The sequence below is a fragment of the Mauremys reevesii genome, linkage group 15 (assembly GCF_016161935.1).
Source record: "Mauremys reevesii isolate NIE-2019 linkage group 15, ASM1616193v1, whole genome shotgun sequence".
In the NCBI taxonomy this organism is placed as follows: Eukaryota; Metazoa; Chordata; order Testudines; family Geoemydidae; genus Mauremys; species Mauremys reevesii.
In genome coordinates, this window is record NC_052637.1 from 23,985,135 (window position 1) to 24,006,826 (window position 21,692).

The 21,692-nt window shown below is 46.8% G+C and overlaps 1 protein-coding gene across 2 annotated transcripts in view; it reads left to right on the plus strand.

Annotated features, from left to right (window-relative positions):
• The first annotated feature begins 701 nt into the window (after positions 1 to 701).
• Positions 702 to 21,692, plus strand: part of TEKT3 (tektin 3) — a 36,563-nt gene continuing 15,572 nt past the window's right edge. Inside the window, exons 1-3 of one of the 2 annotated variants that reach the window (XM_039500479.1) lie at positions 702 to 722; positions 19,200 to 19,807; positions 20,489 to 20,572. In XM_039500479.1, the coding sequence (XP_039356413.1) occupies positions 19,229 to 19,807; positions 20,489 to 20,572 (663 nt within the window). In that variant the 5' untranslated portion in view covers positions 702 to 722; positions 19,200 to 19,228. Of the gene's footprint in view, positions 723 to 14,524; positions 14,636 to 19,199; positions 19,808 to 20,488; positions 20,573 to 21,692 lie in introns of those variants that run through there. The other variant, XM_039500478.1, reaches the window with a different exon arrangement.

Here is a 21,692-nt window from a genome sequence, read left to right on the forward strand (position 1 = left end):
ATTGAGAATACTGTTTATGTTCCTATGGAAAAATCACCTTGGACATGTGTATGCTGCTCAGTGCTGACAAATGAGGAGGGATATTTTCTTTTCTTTTTTAAAACAACTTCCACGGAGGGTTGTCTTTTATTATTTTGTTTTTTTCCAGATGTGCTTTGTGGGTACTTGCCATGACGGCACTCCACTCACCTCTGGGTGTTTGCCGAGGAGACAAAAGCTGAGATGTAGAAAAAATGATCCTTTGTTGTCCGGTAGCCTGAATGTGTTGGGCAGGGAGGAGAGAGGGATAGGTTCCCGATCCCCTCCCCCCAACCAAAACTCCTGCCAAGGTGATAAAGATTTAACAATAACCAGTCATAACATAACAGTTCCTGGCTGCTCTGCCAAAATTCGCTGCAAGCAAGTGAACTCAAAAATAAACACTGACCTAGCAAAAGACTGGCAGACTTCAAGATGGTCATCAGGGTGTGCTAATTACTTCCACCTGTGGCTCAGAACTGATGAGAAGTAGATGCAGCCTGATGAAGCCATCAAGGCCCCAGTCCACCTAAGCACTCAAGCGCATGCGTAACACGAATCCACTGATTAATCCCATGTCTGTGGAGCAAAGCATTTAAGCATGTGCTTAACTCGAAGCTCATGGTCACAGGGTGGCTTGTCCTTGGAGAACCTGGGGCTAAGCCAGCCCTGCTTGCAAGATGAGCCCAACTGAGAGGAATCAGGTAATTCAAATATAATAAAAGACAGCAGGATGCTGTGGGGAGGAGTGGCTGGGAAAAGACAAAGCCAGCAAGCTGCTGGGGGTAGAAGGCCTGCTGGCAAGCCAGGGGATCCCAGGAAACAGGCTGCTGTATGGAGCTGGAACTGCCAAAAGACTCCATGTTTGGTTTGGAACTTTGTTTTTGACATGCTTTGTTGTCAGCCTGGTGAAGAGTGAAATAAAGAATTTGGGGCTGAGAAGGGGACTGGAAGCTGTGTGCTCCTAAAATGGTGCTCCCTGGTGAAAGGGAACTAGAGGTGGATGGTGGTGGCTATGGTACTACAATTGTGTTAAAATCTCACTGGAGTAAATGGGGCTGTTTGTGCTCTGAAGGTAAAGCATGTGCTTAAATGCTTTAAGTGGGAGATTTCCAAGAGAATATCAGGAAACTTCCCTTCCCCCCAACTGTTGCATTTCACCAATGCATTCTGCTGGAATCCTCCTTTGGCAGACCTCCACCCCCGTCAGGGGCGGCTCTAGGCACCAGCAAACCAAGCAGGTGCTTGGGGCGGCAAATTACCAGGGGCAGCATAGTGCTGGGGCCCCAGCTCTGACCTGAGGCAGTGTCCTGGGCTGGATCCTGATCGCCCTGTTGTTCTCTGACCGGGTGCCGCCGGGGCTGTGCGTCGGGGCAGGGGGAGCTGCTCAGTGGGGAGCGTGTCCCTGCCGCTCTCCCATGGGCAGCAGCCAATCCCCCTCAGACAGGAGCTGGTAGCGCGGCCCTGCCCTGGTCGCGGAGCGCAGGGGGTGGCAGCAGAACATGGCAGCCAGGCGGGCAGCTCCTCCAGCGCCGGCAGTGGGCTCCTCCTCAGCTTGTCCTCACCTCCGCCTTCTCCTCCCCACTGCCCGGGGAGGGGAGCGGCAGCCCGGGCTGAGCCGAACTCATGCTGCTGCGCAGGCCAAGCCTGCGGCCGGCTCGCAGGGGTCCCGGGGAGCAGGAGGCCCGGGCACGCTGCCCTGCAATCACAAGCCGCCGGCTGCTCTGCCCTAGGCCCCATCAGCCGAACCCCACAGCCGCCCCAGCTCGCTATGCATGAGAGCTACAGGCGGTGTCCCCTGCCCGGCTGGCTCTATCCCTGGCCAGGCCGCGGGGTGACCGCCCGGGACTCTGGGGTGTTGCTGAGGCTACCCCAAACCAGGCTCCCCGGGGTCCATTGCCCCTCCAGCCACGGGGGCCCTAGGCCAGTGTGGGAGCCAGGCCGCAGCCCAGCTCTCAAAGCCTCCTCCCCGCGCTGCATACAGCGGCAGCTCCAGGCACCAGCGCTCCAAGCACTTTCCTGGGGTGGCAAGCCGCGGGGGGCGCCCTGCCAGTCCCTGCAAGGGCGGCAGTCAGGCCACCTTTGGCAGCTTGCCTGCAGGAGGTCCGCTGGTCCTGCGGATTCAGTGGCAATTCGGTGGCGGGTACGCTGAAGCTGGGGGACCGGTGGACCTCCCACAGGCAAGCCGCCGAAGGCTGCCTGACTGTCGTGCTTGGGGCGGTAAAAAAGCTAGAGCCACCCCTGGCTGCATAGCAAGACGTGGGACCATGGGCAGGGCTGCTACAGCCATTTCAGACTGGGATTGGCGCCAGGGGAGCGGAGGTGATTGTGCCCTGGCTGGAGGGACCGGGCAGCCCCCACTCCGAAGCGCCCGCTGCTTGCTCCTGCCAGCATGGGGCTGCGAAGCCCAGCTCCAGAGGGCAGCGCCATACCCCCGGCATGCTTTGCGGGGAAGGAGAGACAGGAGGCAGAGCTGTTAGGTGTCTCCCACGCAGCTCCAGGCCCCTCTGGCTACTCAGCAGCAACAGCCAGGCTGGGTAGCCCACCAGCAGCGTGACTTGGTCCGACCCGCTCGGACCACATGAGCCCTGGGGTTGGCGCCGACGTCCTGCCTATGCCAAGGCCAGGCAGACACAGCCCAGCTCACTCCTTGGCCGACTAAGTGAGTAAATGAGTCACTAGTAGGCAATTGTTTTATTTCACTAACTACAAATTCTCTGTTTTCATTTTTTTTTAAATTTTAAACAGTCAAAAACAAAACATTGCAAAGTGCAAAAAAAAAAAAAAAAAGGAGGGGACGCGGCAATTTTTTTTTTTTTTTTTGCTTGGGGCGGCAAAAAACCTAGAGCTGGCCCTGACCCCCGGAGACAAGGCACTTGGAACCTTACTCCTTTGACACAGGGCAGGGGTTGCAAGGGAAAGCTAGTGGCAGGCTCAGTTGTGACTTCACTACCATAGCTTCGCAGGAAATAGCTAATGTGAAGAGGGCCCCTAACATGCAATCCAATGGTATTGTGCCCCGCTCTGGAAAGCTGGGACCTTTGGCTCTCCATGCCCTTTGTGATTCTAATGACAGATCTCTAAGGGCCTGATCCAGCTGCCGATGAATTCAACTGGAGGCTTTTTATGGACTTTATTGGGCTTTAGATCAGGCCATAAATACGGTGTGGGTTAGTATATATATTCCTGATATTTACGGTCGGGAATCTAAGCCAAATGATACCTCCTATCCCTGCTCATATGATTCCAGTTATTATAAAACCGAAACATAGTTTATGCCATGGCTTTTTGCAATGGTCTGGTTCCATATGAAGCCACATACGCAATATAATAATCTCATGCTTTAAATGACCTATTCTGTTAATATTCTCATGTCTTTCTATGCTGAAGTATAAACCTTTTATGTGGCTATAAATCTGTGGGTGTATGTGACTCCAAATGCTGATTTATTTTTGTTTCTCTAGATTTATGCCCTTAATACAATGTATGCTGTTCTCAACTTCATGTGACCAGCCCATTTGCCAGTTTGATGCACTTTGAGCACATCTTTCTTGCAACACTGGATACTGCAATCAGATAATCTAATTCCCAGAACAGGATCTAGACTCCATTGCTTTGAGCCTGTTGTAGTTTATAGAAGCTATAAGAAGACTTTGATTCAACTAATTTGTTTCTATTTTCTACTCTAACCAGAGTAGAGCTTATTGATGGTAAGATTTGACTTGTGGTCTCAAAATAGCATCAGACAGGGAAGAGTCTCTCATAGTAACAGATTGTGATTAAATATATCACAATGAGCAATAGTTTCTACTCAAATTATTTATTTAGTGGCTTTTAAAAAAAGTCCCAGAGGAGAATTTTGAAATATGTCCAGAGGATTTAGAAGCACAAGTCCCACAAATCCCACTGAAGGCCAATGGAGACATTCTTTTTTTAAAGAAAAGTACAATTCTTGACACATGTTGTGATCACACAAGATAACTGCATTTTAACTATGTGAAAATGCAATACACTTGTCTTTGAGAGAAATAAGAGGCTGTGGTTTGGTGACTCACGATGAGAGGATGGATCTGAAATGATTTACTCATGTCACATTTCTTGTGTGGTTTAAAAAAAAAAAACCACCCCTCAGTTGCATACTACTAAGTTCCTAAAAACCAAATTATCTATCTAATAATCACCTCATTTTCAGAAGTGCTCTGCGCCCACAACTCCATCTGAGTTCAATGGAAACTGCAGATGCTCAGCACCTTTTGAAATTGATACCCTCTTGGGACCAGATTTCAAGAACACAGCACCTTTGGAAGCATCTCCTTTGGAGCCATATTTTCCATAAGTGTTCAGCACCCAGTGCTGGTCACTTTATTTTGGTGTGTAAATGGGTGCTGGGCTTATATGGATGCTGGACTTAAACCAGGTATCTCAGGGCAGGTCTACACTAGACGTGTACATCAGTGCAGCTGAGTCACTGCAGCTGCGCTGCTGTAGAGCATCTGGTGAAGACACTCTATGCTGACAGGACAGTGGTGAAGTTGCATTGCTCAGAGGGATGTCCTTCTCACACCCCAGAGCAACGTAAGTTAGATGGACTTCAGTGGTAGTGTAGACCTGCCTTTGCTGTGTAGTTGCTGAAGATCTTCTCTCTGGTGCTGATTTGTGTGTGGACAAGCTTTACCTACTGAAGCCAAATGCCTACACAATGCATCACAGTGATGTAACTAAATCAGTTTCTAAACCCATCGAATTAAATTGGTACAACTGTCCCATGTGGATGAGGCCTCAGCTATTAGAGAAAGACGGGATTAGGTTTATTTCTGTTTATTTTTAAGGCTTGTGGACTCCTCTGTGCTAACCCCAGATGCTTTTGTTTGCTTGTAACCTTTAAGATGAACCCCCAAGAAAGCTATTTTGTAATTTTTAGAATTACTCTTAAAATATAGCAAAAGCCTAAAATCCAGATGTATTTTCTTTCTTTTTGTTTTTAATAAAATTTACCTTTTTTTAAAGAACAGGATTTGGATTGTTGTGTCCTAGGAGGTTTGTGCCTATGCTGTTTGATTAGCTGGTAGCAACAGCTAATTTCCTTTGTTTTCTTCTCAGCTCTTTCCCGGAGAGTATGTGTGAAAGGGCTTGAGAGTACTCCACAGAGAGGAATTTCCAAGTGCTCCTTCCTGGGTCAAAGTTTTTTTTTTCTTTTTTGCATTTAGGTGGTGGCAGCATTTACCAAGCCAAGGTCAGAGAAAAGCTGTAACCTTGGGAGTTTAATACAAGCCTGGAGTGGCCAGTATTAATTTTTAGAATCCTTGCAGGCCCCCACCTTCTGTACTCGAAGTGCCAGAGTGGGGATTCAGCCTTGACAAAGACTAAGGCACAATCTGGTTCTCCGGATTCATTCAGGCCTCTTTGAAATGAATATGACTTTTGCCTGAGTAAGAACCACAGCATTTGGCTCTCTGTGAACCACTCTTCTGTCTACAGTGATCGCAAAGTCATATTTATCTGAAGCTGAAAGTCACTCCTGTCAGTGCAGGAAAACAGATGGTTGGGGGAGAGGAGGGGTAATATACATATAGTGAGATGATTAAAATTCCAGAGCTGCAAAGACATCTGAGGCCATGAAGCAATCCACTTGAATGTGAACTTTGGCAAGGAACCCAGATTTCTGGAGAAACAATCACTCATGCAAAATAAAAACTCACATATACACATATGGCTAGACAGGGAATGAGAGAGACAAGGCAGGTGAGGTAATCTTTTATTGGACTAACTTTTGTTGGTGAAAGAAAAATGCTTTTGCGCTTACTCAAAACTCTTTTCAAGTCTGGGAAAAATACTCAGAGGGTCACAGGTGGAACAGGTATACCAGGTGGAACAGGTTGTTTTAGCGTAAGTAGTTAATCTGTTCCACTACGTGTCTAGCTGTGATGCTGAGTACGTTTCTCAGCAGGGCCGTCTCCAGGCACCAGAAGAGAGAGCACGTGCCTGGGGCGGCACATTGTAAGGGGCGGCATTCTGGCCAACCTTGGGGCAGCACATTCCAGCCGCTCTGCCGTGGATTTTTTTTTGTGCTTTGGCAGCCCGGTCCGCAGCTCCGGAGCACCCGGCCGGCTCCCCACACTCCGCCAGTCCCAGCCCAGCCAGGGCACGGACCCCGGCCCGGGGGTCAGGAACTAGCAATCCCCGCTTCTCACCATGCCGCCAGGCTCCCCAGGATGTGCCACTCCCTGCCACCTGTACCGGACTCCGCCTCCCATGCTGCTCTGAGCCCAGCCCGGCCGAGTGGCCTTTAAAGGAGCGGCTGAGCCAGCACCTACTGCAGCCCCCAGGGGCTCTGCGTGCCCGGCCAGGAGAAGCACCCTAAGGCCGGAGGGGGGAGCCCCTCTCGCCGGGCTGCGAATGGGCTGCAGCGCTGCCCTTCAGCCCCCTGCGAGCCACCTTGACCGCCCTCCACGCGCTCCCTGCGGATGTCTTTTTTTTTTTGCTTGGGGTAGCAAAAAAGCTAGAGCTGGCCCTGTTTCTCAGGCCTGAAGAGCACTGCGTAAGCTCAAACTTCTTCCACCAACAAAAGTTAGTCCAATCAAAGAGATTACCTCACCCACCTTGTCTCTCTCTCTCTCTCTCTAATCCCTACAACACTGCAACCACATAAGTAAGTAGCTACGAGACTGGAGCAAAATATTTGGCAGGGCTACTAGTGCCATTCAAGCAAGTGGAATATAGAAGGTTGTTTTTCCCTCCTATTTAAGGGGATGGGGTGGGCGGGGGATAGTTCCATAACATCATCTCACTAATAGAGCATTTCTGTTTATGGCTTTTGTGTTTGGAATCTAAGATCAGATGGGGACTGGATGTAGTGAAATGACTGAAGTCTAATGCCCTGCTGTCTTTCACCCTCTGTTGTCTTTGACACCTGTGAGAGGTGGGGGCCAGGTGCTAGCGGCCTGATTTGGTAGCATTTTATGACCATTTTGCAGGGCCATAGATAACAAGGCTCAGTCTTTTTCTATTCTAAATACTGAATATGTAAAAGTGGCACCTTCTCACCAAGTTTTTGTACATGTACTGGGTGAGGTCTGCTTATGCCAGTAGCAGAAATCAGTCTTTGCCACTTGACTACCAGTGCAGCCAACTTTCTCATCCATTAATTGTTAATTAAGTTCCAGTTGGAGGCTAGAGTCTGCTCTGTTATACCTCATGGAAAGAATTGGTGTTGGAAAGATGTAACATAGGGCATAACTGGAAGACAATGGCTTATATAGGAGTAGCAGAGGGCAGAATTTGGCCTGCAGAAGCAGAATGATTCCAGGCTGAATTTGTAGAGTCGGCAATCGGACAAACCATTTTACTGAGCTGGTTACATCTGGTATCTATTGAGGGACAAGAAACACTGGGTTTTTTTTCTGTTGTTTTGGGTGTGGGTGGGTACATGGGTCCCTACAGCTGGCTGAAATTTTTTAGCCACCATCACTTTTGTGGTATTTTGATGATTGTCATGAAATTCCTCACTTTTTTTTGGCAAACTTTCATTGGTTATCCTCTTACCCCAGATCAATTGATATCCCAGATCTCACACCAAAGACGACGCCTGTAGCCAATTCTATAATAAACTAACTCCAGGTTTATTATCTAGGAAAAAGAAATGAGTTATTTATAGGTCCAAGCAAGCATGTAGCACATGAGTTGTAAATTCTAAGAGTGACAGTGTTGTAGTGATCAGTGAATTCAAAAAGTCATTCAAGGCAAACCCAGGGATAACCCTGGGGGAATCTCTCATGTCACTTTAGAGTCTCTGGCCCTGGCAGTTTAAACAGCAGAGAGATGAAACATTTTCTTGTGACCCTGCTTCCTTTTACGTTTGGCCTTCCAGTCCGTGGCACGAGCTCCCTTGCATGTAGCATTTGCAAGGTGTGATAGGGCCTTGCCCTAATCCTTTGTATTGTGACATTTTTTAGTGGCTTGTGTAATCTTTATAGCCTTACTGAATGGGCAAGGGAAGGTCAATTTCCTTGCCTGGGTTCACAAGCTCAGAGCATTTTTAAAGTTATAAAGCAAAACGTACATACCATCTTATAGCATGGGATACAGACATTACAAGTGAGATTAATGCATGCAGCAATTGACAAGCATTTCATAGAGTCTAAACACAAAAAACATTCTTATAAGACTAATACCTGTTTTGAAAAAAACTACCGCACAGGTGAGCTGCTTTGGCTGTCAGCTATTAGTTTGTTAGTTCTTTAGCTAATGCCTGTGGCCTTGGCCAGAGGTGGTGCCTCCCACCCTCACCACTCCATCTTTGTCCCTTGTCAGTTTTAATTTTTCCCCTCTTGGCTCCTTGCCTGTCTTTCATCCTATTTAGGCAATCTGTATTACATTAGCCTCAGTATTACACACCTGCTTGGATAAAACCAAAGCAACAATGCCATCCTCTCTCTAACTGATTTTTTCTTGGTAAAGATGGAAACTTTTGAAAGAAAATAGCAATAGTCGTCAGTGCAATGATTTTTGTACTAGGCACGCTGGGACTCAAGGACAAATACATTACCCTCACTTTTTTTTTTTTACGTCACTGTGTTGCCTTGAGTCTCCGCCAGGCCCACTGTCATGCAGGGAGCTGGCTTTGAGGACCTCCAGACTCATTAATATACAAGTGGGGCACACCAGGGTAGTTCAGAAGCTTTTTCACACCCTGCTTACTAAACACAAAGCCCCAAAAAGACCTTCAAAGGCCACTGCATGGTATAGCAGACAGGAAGCATCTTTGCTGGCTGTGCAAATGTTAGTTGCTTGACTGTTGCTGTGAAGAGAGCCTATTTTATGGTGTTATTCTCAGAGACTCCTTGAGGAATTGCAAATTTGCAGACAGTGCATTTTCTTCATGGTTTGGAAGAATGATGGCCGTGCTGGGGGGAAGACACTGTGAAAAAGGTTTGGGGTCATGGTGGATAATCAGCTGACCATAAAGTCCCAGTGTGATGTTGTGGCCAAAAGGGCTAATGCAATCCTTGGATGCATGAATAGAGGAATCTCAAGTAGGAGTAGCGAGGTTATTTTACCTCTGTATTTGGCACCAGTGCAACCGCTGCTCGTGTACTGTGTCCAGTTCTGGTGTCCACGATTCATGAAGGATGTTGATAAGTTGGAGAGGGTTCAGAAAAGAGCCATGAGAATGGTTAAAGGGTTAGAAAACCTGCCTTGCCATGATAGATTCAAGGAGCTCAAATATATTTAGCTTAACAAAGAAGATTAAAGGGTGACTTGATTGCAATCTATAAGTACCTACATGGAGGTACTTGTAGTACCTACATTTAGATTTTTAGAGGGTTTTTTAAAAAAAGTTTTAAAAATAAAATTGTAAGAAATATTGAAATGAAAAGCCTTTTGGAATAAAAACCAAAATGTTTCATTTCAAAAACAACAAAATGAAACCTTCTGTCTTTTTTTCAGATTTTTATTTTTTCATCACGAAATTTAAGCAAAACTGATACAAATTTGCAAAACATTTCAGTGTTGCAGAATCTGCGTCGTCTCCCCACCAAAAGGAAGTTTTGTCTGAAAAACTTTCCCTAGCTCTATTGCCAACCCCAAGCATTTAAAAATCCTCAATCAGATCCAAAATCATGTGACTGGCTTAAAACTCCTGAGAGTCTTTTTAAATAAATGTTAGGCTATTTTATTTGCCTTCTGGCTTCTGAGCTTTTCAGATGCACTCACTTCACATTCTCAGGTTTTTCTCAGAAACCTTGAGGGCTATTATCTTACTTTTTAAAAAAAAATGAAAGCTGAGAGTCTCACTTAATCCCATGACTCCAGGAGCTGGGGCATTAAGAAAAACACCAAGTTCTTTCTAATATCATGAAAATGGCAACACTGCTCTGGAGTTTGCCATGGATGTGTTGCCCTGCATGAGATTTTGCTCAGAAGGGCAGCATGTTGACAAATGGGAGTCCATTGGATCAGATTTAAGTGGGGAGGAGGGTCTGCTTTAAGATACTAGATTTTCAATCAGAGCTGGGGTGTGGGGGTCTGGGATGGCCTTTATCTAACAATATAGGTAGTGCCCTTTTCTGCTGATGTATACTGATGTGCCCTAGGTCTTAGAAGTTTTACAGTTGTCTAATAAATTTTACTCACGCACAGGAAACCTAGTAAAACCCTGGATAATCTAGCCAGACAGCGCCTGACTCTTGATCAGGACTGTGTCTCTGGACCGCGGCTGCACGTATAGCTCTCCCCTAAAAGCCAGCCTTGGTTTCATCCGTAAATAACATAAATAAAATCCTGAAACCTGTTTTTATTTTAAAGAAGCCCTGGAATAGAGAACAGCACACAGTGTCTATAGATTTCTGGTCTCCTGTTTGGCAGCAGGAGACATGCCACACATTTCTAACCAGCTGAGGAGAGAGACTAGAGGCAATTGACAAGGCAGCAAGGACAACAAAAGGACAGTGTTAAAAATGACACTTAGCCTCTCACAATCTCTCCAAAAAAAACTTCATTACATGAACTTTCTTTTCCCTCTAATTACTAAGTAAGGTGTCATGTGATCAAGCCTAGTCTCATTCTACTAATTCCCACAATCAGCTTTGGAGAAGAAGGATGGTCTGTTTAGGTCACTAGCCTAGGGCTAGCCGCACACTTGCTGTGTGACCTTGGGCAAGTCACTTAGCTTCTCTGTGCCTAGGTTCCCATCTGTAAAATGGGGATAATAGCACTTGTCTACCTCACAGGGGTACTGGGAGGCTAAATATGGTAAAGTTGGTGATGTGCATGGAGATTTACTGAAGAACGGTGCTATATAAATGTTACTTATTTGAGGAGCTTAAATCAGTCCGTGAGAGAGGGTTTTAATATGTCTGTCAAGCAGAACATTAATCCCACCCAGCAGAATTTGTTTCCTTGGCCGAGACAGTAATCTCCAGGAATGGTATACAACACTAAGTCAATGTAATGCTATTGTAAAAGTCAGTGTCTTGGGCCCATACTATAAATGGGGCTTGGAGTGGAGCCTCAGCAGCAGCCCGGCTGGGGAGCCGGCTTTCTTGTAAATTTCACAGTTCCAAATTGACAAGACTGCCAACAGCAGATGTAAGTAACTCAGTCGTTCTCAACCTGTGGCCCATGGGCCACATGCAGCCCAGTTAGCACACAGCTGGGCCACAGCTGTGTGCTAAAGACTACCTGACCCTGCACAGTGGGGTCTGGGATCCTGGCTGCCTGTCCGGGGTCCCGGCTGCTCTGCTGCCTGGCGTGGCACGTAGGATTGCCAACTTTCTACTTGCACAAAACCGGACACGCATGCCCCGCCCCTCCTCCAAGGCCCCACCCATGCCCCACCCCTTCTCTGGGGCCCCACCCCCACCTCACTCCATCCCCCCTCTCTCTGTTGCTTGCTCTCCCCACCCTCACTCACTTGCTCATTTTCACCGGGTTGGCTCAGCGGGGTGGGGTGCAGGATGGGGCTAGGGGATGGGGAATGGAGACGAGGGGTTCAGAGTATGGGAGGGGGCTCTGGGCTGAGGCAGGGGATTGGGGTGTGGGAGAGGGTACGAGCTCTGGGCGTGGGGTGTGGGTTCTGGGGAGGGGCCAGAAGTTAGAGGTTCAGGGTGGAGGATGGGGATCTGGGCTGGCGAAGGGAGTTGGAGTGCTGGGGGGTGAGGGCTTCAGGTGCAGGCTCTGGAGTGGGTCTGGGGATGAGGGTTTTAGGGTGCAGGAGGGTGCTTTGGGCTGGGATCGAGAGGTTTGGAGGGCAGGAGGGGGATCAGGTCTGGAGCTGAGGGTTGGGGTGTGGTGAGGGTGTGGCCTCTTGCTGGGGGTGCAGGCTCTGGGGTGGGGCCAGGGATAAGGGACTTGGGGTGCAGGAGGGGGCTCCTGGGTTTGGGGGGCTCAGGGCTGGGGGTCAGGCTTGGGGTGCAGGCTTACTTTGGGCGGCTCCTGGTCAGCGGCGCAGCGGCGGGGATGGGTAAGGCAGGCTCCCTGATTGTCCTGACTTCGCGCTGCACCCCAGAAGTGGCCAGCAGGTCCAGGAGGCTTTGCGCACTGCTCTTGCCTGCAGGCACCGCCCCCGAGCTGCCATTGGCCGCGGTTCCCTGCCAATGGGAGTTCAGAGCCAGTTCTCAACCTGTGGCCCAGATAACACATTGTGGGCCGCATATGTGGCCCACAATGATAAATAGGTTGAGAACCACTGGTCTAAGGGGACTGTCTATAACTGTGGTAAGACTGGTACAGTGATCCAGGGGTTCACATTTGTTACTGGCTTGGTGAAATCTAATTAGAGAACATACCACCAGCTTGGGGTATCTGCCCTGTTTTCTGACAGTCTGCCCTGCAGTAGGCACTAACACTTGTGAGACACTTCACACAGTGTGACACTGGAGCAGGGCTACAGCTGAGTACAACATGCCGACTGCACCAGGCCGTGGCTCTGGCAGGGCCAGGATTCTTGGGGGTGGTTATTTGTTCTCACCATGCCACTGGATGACTCCAGGCAAGCCCTTTCCCTTCTGGGGGTCTCTGATTCCCCCTCTGTAAAATGGGGCACAAGCTGTCACCTGGAAGCAGAGGAGCAGTGGCAGAACTGAGCTTCCAGGGTGCTATGCTCTTTCAGCTGGGGAGGAGACAAATTCCATTGGTCTCCCAGCAATCCTTGAGTCAGTGGGACATTGACTCACGGAGCTAGTTACACAAGAGTGCCAGTGCTTGCAGCATCAAGGCCTTTGATAATGCTTGTAAAAAAGCAGGTGAGATGCATGTTCAAGTGATTTTTAAGTTGACAGGGCCCTGTGATGGAAGTGGAGCAAGACTGAGAATCTAGGCACAATCCCTGCTACCCCAAACCACGATCAGACTCCCCAGTCCAGCAAGGTATTAAGAAAGTGCCTAACTCCAAGCATGTCAGCCCTAGGGTTATTTCTGTGTTCAAAGTTAGGCAAGTGCATAAGTACTTGCTTAACTAGGGCTTAGAGCAGTGGTACTCAACCCATGGCCCATAGGCCACATGTGGCCCAATTATCACACAGCTAAGGGCCAGCTGTGTGCTAAAGGCCGCTGGCCCTGGCTGCTCTGCCCTACGTGGCGGGGTCTGGGCTCGGGGCTGCCCTGATACCCTGCCCCAGGGTCCGGGCTCAGGGCTGTGCTGCCCTGCTGTCTGGCCCCACCTGGCAGGGTCTGGGGTCAGGGCTGCTGCATGGTGGGGTTAGGGAGGCAGGAGCTGAATAAATCAACCATTTAAACAGAGACAAGGTGGGTGGGGTAATATGTTTTACTGGCCTAACTTTTGTTGGCGAGAAAGAGGTTTTCAAGCTACCCAGAACTCTTCTTCAGGTCTGGGGAAAACCCTCAGATGATGTGTCACAACTAAATACAAGGTGGAACAGATTGTTTAGCATAAGTAGTCTAGTCAACACACATTCTCAGAGCCAATTCAAGGTGAAGTGGCCCGATAACACCTCTCCAGTCATAAGACAAAAAAGGGGAGTTGGTAGATTGTTGTAATAAGCCATATATCCAGTGTCTTTATTAAGACCATGATTTTAGTTTTAGAAAAGTAGCTCCCAGGCTTGTCTTTTGATGCTGTTGTGCAGGATGAAGACTGAGAGGACAGATATGGAATGACTGTTTTGTGAAAAGTGTTCACCCACAGGCGATATGATGGTTTTTGTATTTTATCATTTTTCTGTGTGAATTAATTTGAGAGCATAGTGTTTGTCCTGTTTCACCCACATAGCTGTTATTGTTCCACTTTGCACTTAGTTGTGACAGCCTGAATTGGTGAAAGAGACAAGCTTTTGAGGTACACAGACTTGTAGAAGAGCTCTGTGTACCTCAAAAGCTTGTCTCTGGTCCAATAAAAGATATTACCTCACCCACCTTGTCTCTCTAATATCCTGGGACCAACATGGCTACAACAACACTGCAAACAAACATTTAATCTGACATTCATCCCCGTTCCCTATCAGAGTGCCAGATAGTTTACCTGAAGCAATAAACTAAAATAAATCTAATTCCTCCTGCCTGCTGTAGCCTATAGACTATGTTAAATAGAAATTAGGCTTTGACCAGAAGTTAGCTTAAGTGTAGAGAAGTATGGGAAATTGAACTTGCTGGTGTGAGCAGAAGCCAGAGGTAAGATGGGAAAACAGAAGTTAGCAAGGACCCGCCCCGGAGTTATGCTGTGGCTGTGTTTTGCTTGTAAGTGGTTTCAGCAGATTTTTAATGAGTGCTTTTAAGAACTGGGAATGTTTTATTCAAATGCTATCTACACTGATAGCAGGGAAGGACGTGGTGTCTTGCCAGGGCTGTACAGTGATGCCGCCCAGTGCTCCCACTATCTTCCCAGCCCCAAGTTCAAGGAGATCCCCAGGCCAGCCAGGCCTCCTGAAGAGAATTTGGTTACTAAGCATCTTGTGAGTCCTTAGCAACGCTCCCTCCTCCTCGCTCCCTCCCCTTCCATCCCCTCTTGGCCAATGGGTGGGGTTGGGATTCTGTGTGTCACAAAGAAGGGGGTGGGCATAGAAGGGGGGGCGGGGGTGGATGCTGCTGATCACTGAGTGAGCTGCAAGCAGCCTGTGCATGCAGGAGGCTCCCTCCCTCCTCAGCAGTAGCCAGCAGACAGGTGAGTGCCTGCACCTCCCACCGCCTTCCGCCAGTGGCTGCAAGGAGGCTCGGGGAGACAGTGAGGATGGAGCACCTGGCAGGGGCTGCTGGGGACCTACAAACTGAAAGGGACCCAGCAAGCATCAGGGCAGCGCAGGGGACAGGAACCCAGCTCCCCTGTCACTGCCCAGCCTGTGTGAGCTTCAAGGGGGGGAGAGAAGGGGAGGCAATAATGTAGTGGGGAGGGAGTCAGGGGAATTTAGCCTGGCCACTCCCCAAAAATCTCCCTTCATCAAAACTAAATCTGCATGTGTGAAGTGGGGGACAAGGAGATACTGGTAATGTTCATACAGACAAGCTAGTGGTGGGAATGGAATCCAGGGAAACTTATCTCCCCCAACCCAAGAAAGTGCTCTGCACCCCATGTATGTGTTTGGAGGGCTATGGGGTTGCAGCCATTTACCTGTGGGGGAGGGGAGTAGATGGGTTAGTAGTTTTGGGGAGTGGGTCATACAGGGATGTGGGAAGGAAATTACTTTTAGTGGGGGAACCAGGGCAACGTAGCTCTCTTTACTCCCCAAACCATCTTTTCCCTCTCTAAATGTCTGTGTCGACAGGGGAAGGACAAGCATTTATTAGGAGGGAAAAGTCATGAAAATTGTCCCCCAGACTCCAAAACTATTTGTTTCCAAGGTCTAAATATGTGCAGTGGGGACAGGGAGAGTCCATAATAGGGGGACAAAGCGGTGGCAGTAATTGATTAGTGGGAGTTGGCCATGGAATTTAATCCTTGCCAAAACAGCCAGCTCAGAGGGCCACTTTTTGAAAAGTTTTTGCTAATTTTGGGTTTCCAGTTTGAGACACTTTGATCCTGATTCTTCAGAGAGGCTGAGCACCCACAGCTTCTGTTGATCTCAACTCAACAGCACCTCTTGAGATCACGTAGTAGGTGTCTTAGGTTGAGCATCCACACACCAAGGCAGCCAAAAGGGGTGGGCATGTAAGTTCAATCATTTCACAGATGCAGGGAATGTACTTTCCCTCCTCTTACTCATCTTTTTTTCTGTGGTTTGTATTAGCATTTGCTAAGTTACCTGCTATTTATTATTGCTATTAATAACACTTTGCACTTCTCAAGCACTGTTCACTGAGCACATCAAAACATTCTCATAGAAGCTAGAGATGGAAACGACCTATTAGGTCATCTAGTCGCTCTTTCCAGACATTTGCAAACAAATACAGCATTTACCTGGGACAACAGCAGCTTCCAGACCTGCGTGTGGCTTCCTGCCTTCCTCTTCCAGCCCAAACGTTCTGTTCCCAACTCTGAAGTTTAATAGTTTCCTGGCCTCAGAGAATGTCCTTTTCGCCTTCCGTGACCTCACTAGTTTTCACTGGTTTGCATGATTATTTGCAGTATTATGTTCCATATCATTTATATTAGGAAGCATTCATTAGCAATAATAATACTTTGCTCTGCTAAAGCAACATTTATTTGAGCACCCCAAAGATGAGTTAGAGATGTTTATTATTGGTTAGTATAGCAGCATCCTAGACTTTCATGTGGCTTTCCTTCCATGTTGCGTGATTTTGATCTCACACTTTTTACATCTGCATAATTCCACTGGGCCAGATCCTCAGCTGGTTTAAAATCATCATAGCTCCATTGAAATCAATGGGCTAGCAGAGTGTCTGGTTCAGTGAATTCAATGGTGTTACTCCTGATGTACAACAGTGTATGTTGGATCTGAATCAGGTCTGTAAGCTATCTGTTTTGTGGCACTCAGTGGACCCCATTTTGAACCCGTCATTCCTCTATTTTTTTTCTGATGTGCATTGTCATTTGCTAAATATATTAAGATATGATATTTTTTCTTAGTCTGCTGCTTCAAGCATGTTGTGTGTCTCCTGTCTATTCCCTCTTATGAATTTCAGTTATAAATCATCGGGATTTATTGGTTTTCCTCCTGGGAAGGAACAGGTTTTCTTCTGTTGTTGCTGAGGTGACTAAAACTCAAACCCTCCCTCCTCAGAGGCTTAGAACTTTAAATATAAACCAGTCTCTCTCATGGGGAAATTGGCCAGCGTAGGTGTAGTGGAACAATTATACTGCTATAGCTATGTCAGTATAACTCCCTGTCTGGACACTCTATTCTGAAATAAAAGTGACGTTATTCTGGTATCACTCCACTTTTTAAGGAATAAAGTCATTTCTCTGTGTAGACAAACCCTCCATTGTGATGCATTGTTAAATAGCTACTACTCTTCACTCCCTAGAGATGGCTCCACTTCATTGGTGGGTAGATCCATGTGTATATGTGTGTGTGTGTGTGTGCGCATGCATGTTTGGTGTGTAGCTTGCACAAAGGGCTATTCACTTTGTACAGCGGTTTAGGATCCATGTGTCTAATAGGCACTGTAGCTGTGCCGCTGTAGCAGCTGTAGTGAAGATGTACCCTTAGATTATAAATCCCTTGGGACTAGGGTGACCAGATGTCCCGATTTTATAGGGACAATCCCGATTTTTGGGTCTTTTTCTTATATAAGCTCCTATTACCTCCCCACCCCCTGTCCTGATTTTTCACATTTGCTGTCTGGTCACCCTACTTGGGACAGTGACTGTCCGTTTGTTTTGTGTTCATACAGCACCTCCCACAAGGGGCCATTACAGGGCTCCTAGGAGTTACCCAATACGAATACATAAAAAAATATTATTGATGTTGTTTGTACAATATTAATATTGGAAAGATTTAATATGTGAAGGGTTTTTATTTAAACTGTAAGGAACAAATGAACACATTTTCTATCTTGAACTCCTACAAATACTGTAGCTTTGTCGACAGTATTGTCCATCCTCTTACTGCAGATTGTTGATCCAACTACAGGATCTTTTACTTTCTCTCTAGGGCAGCCAAAAGTCCCTTTTATTTAAACCAGCAATCAACTCTTGTAACCATAAGAGAATTCCCCATCAGCACAACATACCCCTCAGTGTGTTTGTGAATGGATTATAGGTATTGTACACAAGTAAATATTTACCTTTTGAATGCCACGAGTATTATATTACTGATTCACAATTAGTTAATGACTTCAAAGTGAAAAGAACAATAGCAAACATAGTACAATATGCAGTTACTTGAAACAAAATTCCCCCTTTTCCTTCCCCTACCCCCCTGAAAACCCTCCTGTGGGGTCATTCACTCCAGGGTGACAGTGGGGGAACGTTTATGCAAATGACTTTTGAAGTGTAACAGTGCTTAAACGTGAAAAGGCTGACCTTCAGGTCATTGCTCTTTTTTCTCTTTTCAAATATATTTATTCTACGTCGGTGACTTTGACATCAAATTTTCTCTCCTTGCAAGTCAAAAAAAGATGTTTGCTTGCCTTGCTCCACCTTAGCAACCCTGCATTTAGGTTCTGGAAGTCGAGCTTGTGCACTTTCTGCTTGGTAAATTGTTGCTCACTATTGCAGATGCTGGAACTAGGAGTTCAGTGCAGTTTCTGTCCTGCACATCCTGGGTAGATATGAAGAAGAGACTGCGCCTACTGAAAACCATGGAACTTGTGGGTTTGTCCCTGAGGCCTCAATCCTGCAAACACTTATGTGCATGCTTAATTTAAAATATCTGAGTAGCCCTGTTGATTTGAATGGGGCTACTCAGATAAGTAAAATAAAACACATGGTTTCCTTGGCTCCCCAATCTGTATCTGTATCCTCCAGTTGTCTCCTCTCTTATAATTAAATTGTAAATTCTTTGGGGAAGGGACTGTCTTTTTGTTCTGTGTTTTATACAGCTCCCAGCACTACAGATCCCGGTCCCATGACTGCAGCTCCTAGATACTAGGGCAATAATAATAATATGTAAGGCGGGGTTTGCAAAATCAGGATCTATTGATGATAAATGAGGCAGAATAAAATACAGCCATTGCTTCTGCACCTCTGTTAACTCTGCATTGTGGACAGTAGTAAAGGTTTGGGAGTGTGTAATGCCATCAGTTTGTAAGCAGGACTTCCTATTCTACTCAGTAGGGAGTTCTGCTTAAAAAGTCATGGCACAATATGGCCCTTGGTTTAGTTCAATAAGTGACACTGAGCAATACCTAAGTGCTTGTCTACACTTCAAACGCTGTGCTACTGTAGTGCTTCAGTGTAAACACTACCTACGCCAGTGGAAGCAGTTTTCCTCAGTGTAGGTAATCCACTTCCCCAAGTGGTGATAGCTAGGCTGGCTGATGGAAGAATTCTTCTACTGACCTAGCGCTGTCTACACTGGGGGTTAAGTTGGCTTAACTACATCACTCAGGGGTGTGGATTTTTCACACCCCTGAGTGGCGTAGCTGGGTGAAGCTTACTTTTTACTGTAGATCAGGCTAGGAAACTTCAATCCTCCTGTATCCAAATATATGGGGCACGGTGAGATAGACCTTTGCTTTCGAGAGTTTTAGGCCTGTCTTTTTGATACTCAAATATTGTGTTTTTATTATGAGTTGCATGTGTTTATGGAAGAGGTGTTGTTACGACTAAGTGGGACCTTGCTAAATGGGATCATTCTCTGTTGTCTTTTTGTGTTTGTTTTATGCAGGAAGTAAAAGTGAATAGCAGTTTTCCATCATGGAGCTTGTAGGCTCTACTTTAACGGCAACTTACGCCCACCCAAGACCAACACCTACTAACTTCCTACCAGCTATCAGCACCATGGCATCTAGCTATAAGAACCGGTTCCCTCACTACTCTTTGACCCATAGCTTGAGCCTTCCATGGCGACCCAGCACTTATTATAAAGTAGCAGCCATCACTCCTACTTTGGCTCCCTTCTCCAAAAGCTCCCAAGGGTTAACCCAAAGCAAGATGCTTCCCTTTGTTTCCAATAGAACAGCACTTTTCACCAGGTATACCCCTGATGACTGGTACAGATCCAACCTGACCAATTATAAAGAGTCAGAGACGTCCCGGCACAGCGCAGAGAGGCTAAGAGTGGACACATCCCGCATGATCCAGGACAAAGATCAGCAAACAAGGAAAACCCAAACGGACACTACCAAAAATTTGGGAGAAAGGGTCAACGATATAGTATTTTGGAAATCAGAGCTCAACCATGAGATAGACGAGATGATTGGGGAGACCAATGCTCTTACAGATATGAAGAAACGATTGGAAAGGGCCTTGGCTGAAACAGAAGGTCCTCTCCAGGTATCAGTTTCATTGATAAATGCTGTGATGTGTTATAGCCTATCAGTTCCCCATCTGCAGCCATTCAAATATCTAATTAAGTTTCATTTGAGCTCGTTATGTCTGAATGTCTTTTATTAAGAAGCCCTTAGCCAAGCTGGAGATAAACAAAGCCCTTGCCATCTGATACATTTCCTATCCAATGCCTGTTGAGCAGTTAGGAACAGTATTTACTTAGCTAAATATTTTCTCATGCGCTACATCAAAAATCCTAATTAAGGTCACAATTTACAATGTCTTATTGCAAGGCTCAGATCAGGCCAAATTCATGCCTGGAGGCATTTCTCTGAGTTCAACTGGTGCTACACCAGGGATGTATGTGCTCCTTTATGTTTTGATCCCTTGGCTATTTTAGCTTGGTTGTTTATTATTAGTGACACACCGGCATATGGCAAATGGGTACTTTTGTATTGGCATGGCTTGCGGGTCTTAAAAGATTTTCTCAACCCAAGGGAAGATGTGTTCCAAAGAAAAAATTCCCTTTCTAAGTGCAAAGATTACTGCCATTACTGAATATTGCAGTGTGATAAACATCTACCTTTGAACAGCACTGACGTTAAGCAATTGGAACTTTTCCAGAGCTCTCTGGTGTAATTTTATTGGTCGCCTTATAGTCGACAGCTATATTTATTTACCAAACAGGTAGCCCAAGAGTGCTTACTTCATCGAGAGAAGAGGATGGGAATCGACCTAGTCCATGATGATGTGGAAAAACACCTGTTGACAGTAAGTTTTCGTAACAGCCTAACTAGGGAATGGGGCACTTTACTGCAAAGACAGCTCCGTGCTGACCAACAGTACCCAGTGTTGTAGCTTTAACAAATGTCCTCATCATTTCTCCTTATACTTACTAAGGTCCAGATCCCCAAGATCCACTCATGGAGGGGACCCTCTCCATGCAGTCATCAGCCTTCTCATATACAGTAGTGGGGTTCAGCTGCCTCTGCAGCACCATCCACCCTTTCCTCCAACTCCACGGAGGAGATCCACTCAGGGGCTGGGCTAGAGAGAAGGGGCAGGGCCGGGAAACACATCAGCTCTGTGCAGAGCTGATATAAGGAAAGAGGATTCAGCCTGAGTCCCATTCCTTGATGATGATCGTCCTTTAAGGGGCCTCCCGGGGCCAGGCACTTCCAGAGGGAATCTCTGGTAATGTGGCTGTACTGGCGGTGCAGTGCCAGCTCAGAGGAATGGAGCCTTTATGTGGATAGTCTGACCTCCTGCGGAGTGCTGGGGATCTTCCAGGTTTCAGGGCAGGCATCAAGGCACATGCCAGCATGAATGACAATAGGACAGCTCCTTTCCTGAAGGTTTTATCATGGGAGAGGCTGATCCAGCAGCAATAACTACCTGTTAAGCAAAGCATAAAACATACTAAGGACCTGGCCTAAAGGCCACTGAAATCAATAAACTCTCATTGACTGCAACTGCAGTAGGCTTTAGATCAGGCATGCTCTATCCTATCTCTCCTTTTACACACCCCTCTGTCCGTTCGTCCATCTGTCCACCCTGTTGTACAGTTTCTGAGCACCTTCAGTGCTAACACTGGGTCACCAGAACATTTAACCAACCATTTGAATACAGATATCTGATAAGGTTGGATGACAAGTCTTCTTTATGTTGGCCCCCATCCACCAATAATATTACTTGTTTTTAGTTAACATACCAAGTCAGTTATACAAGACATTTTCCTTCAGACAACATAAGAGAGACTAAATACATCTAACTACCAGTGCGATAATGAGCGTAGTAGATACTCCACTAAGAACTGCTGTACTTAAGGTTGCAAATTAGTTCTGTGACAGGTTCGGTCACAGAGAACCCCTTGAGACTGTCACCTGCTGTG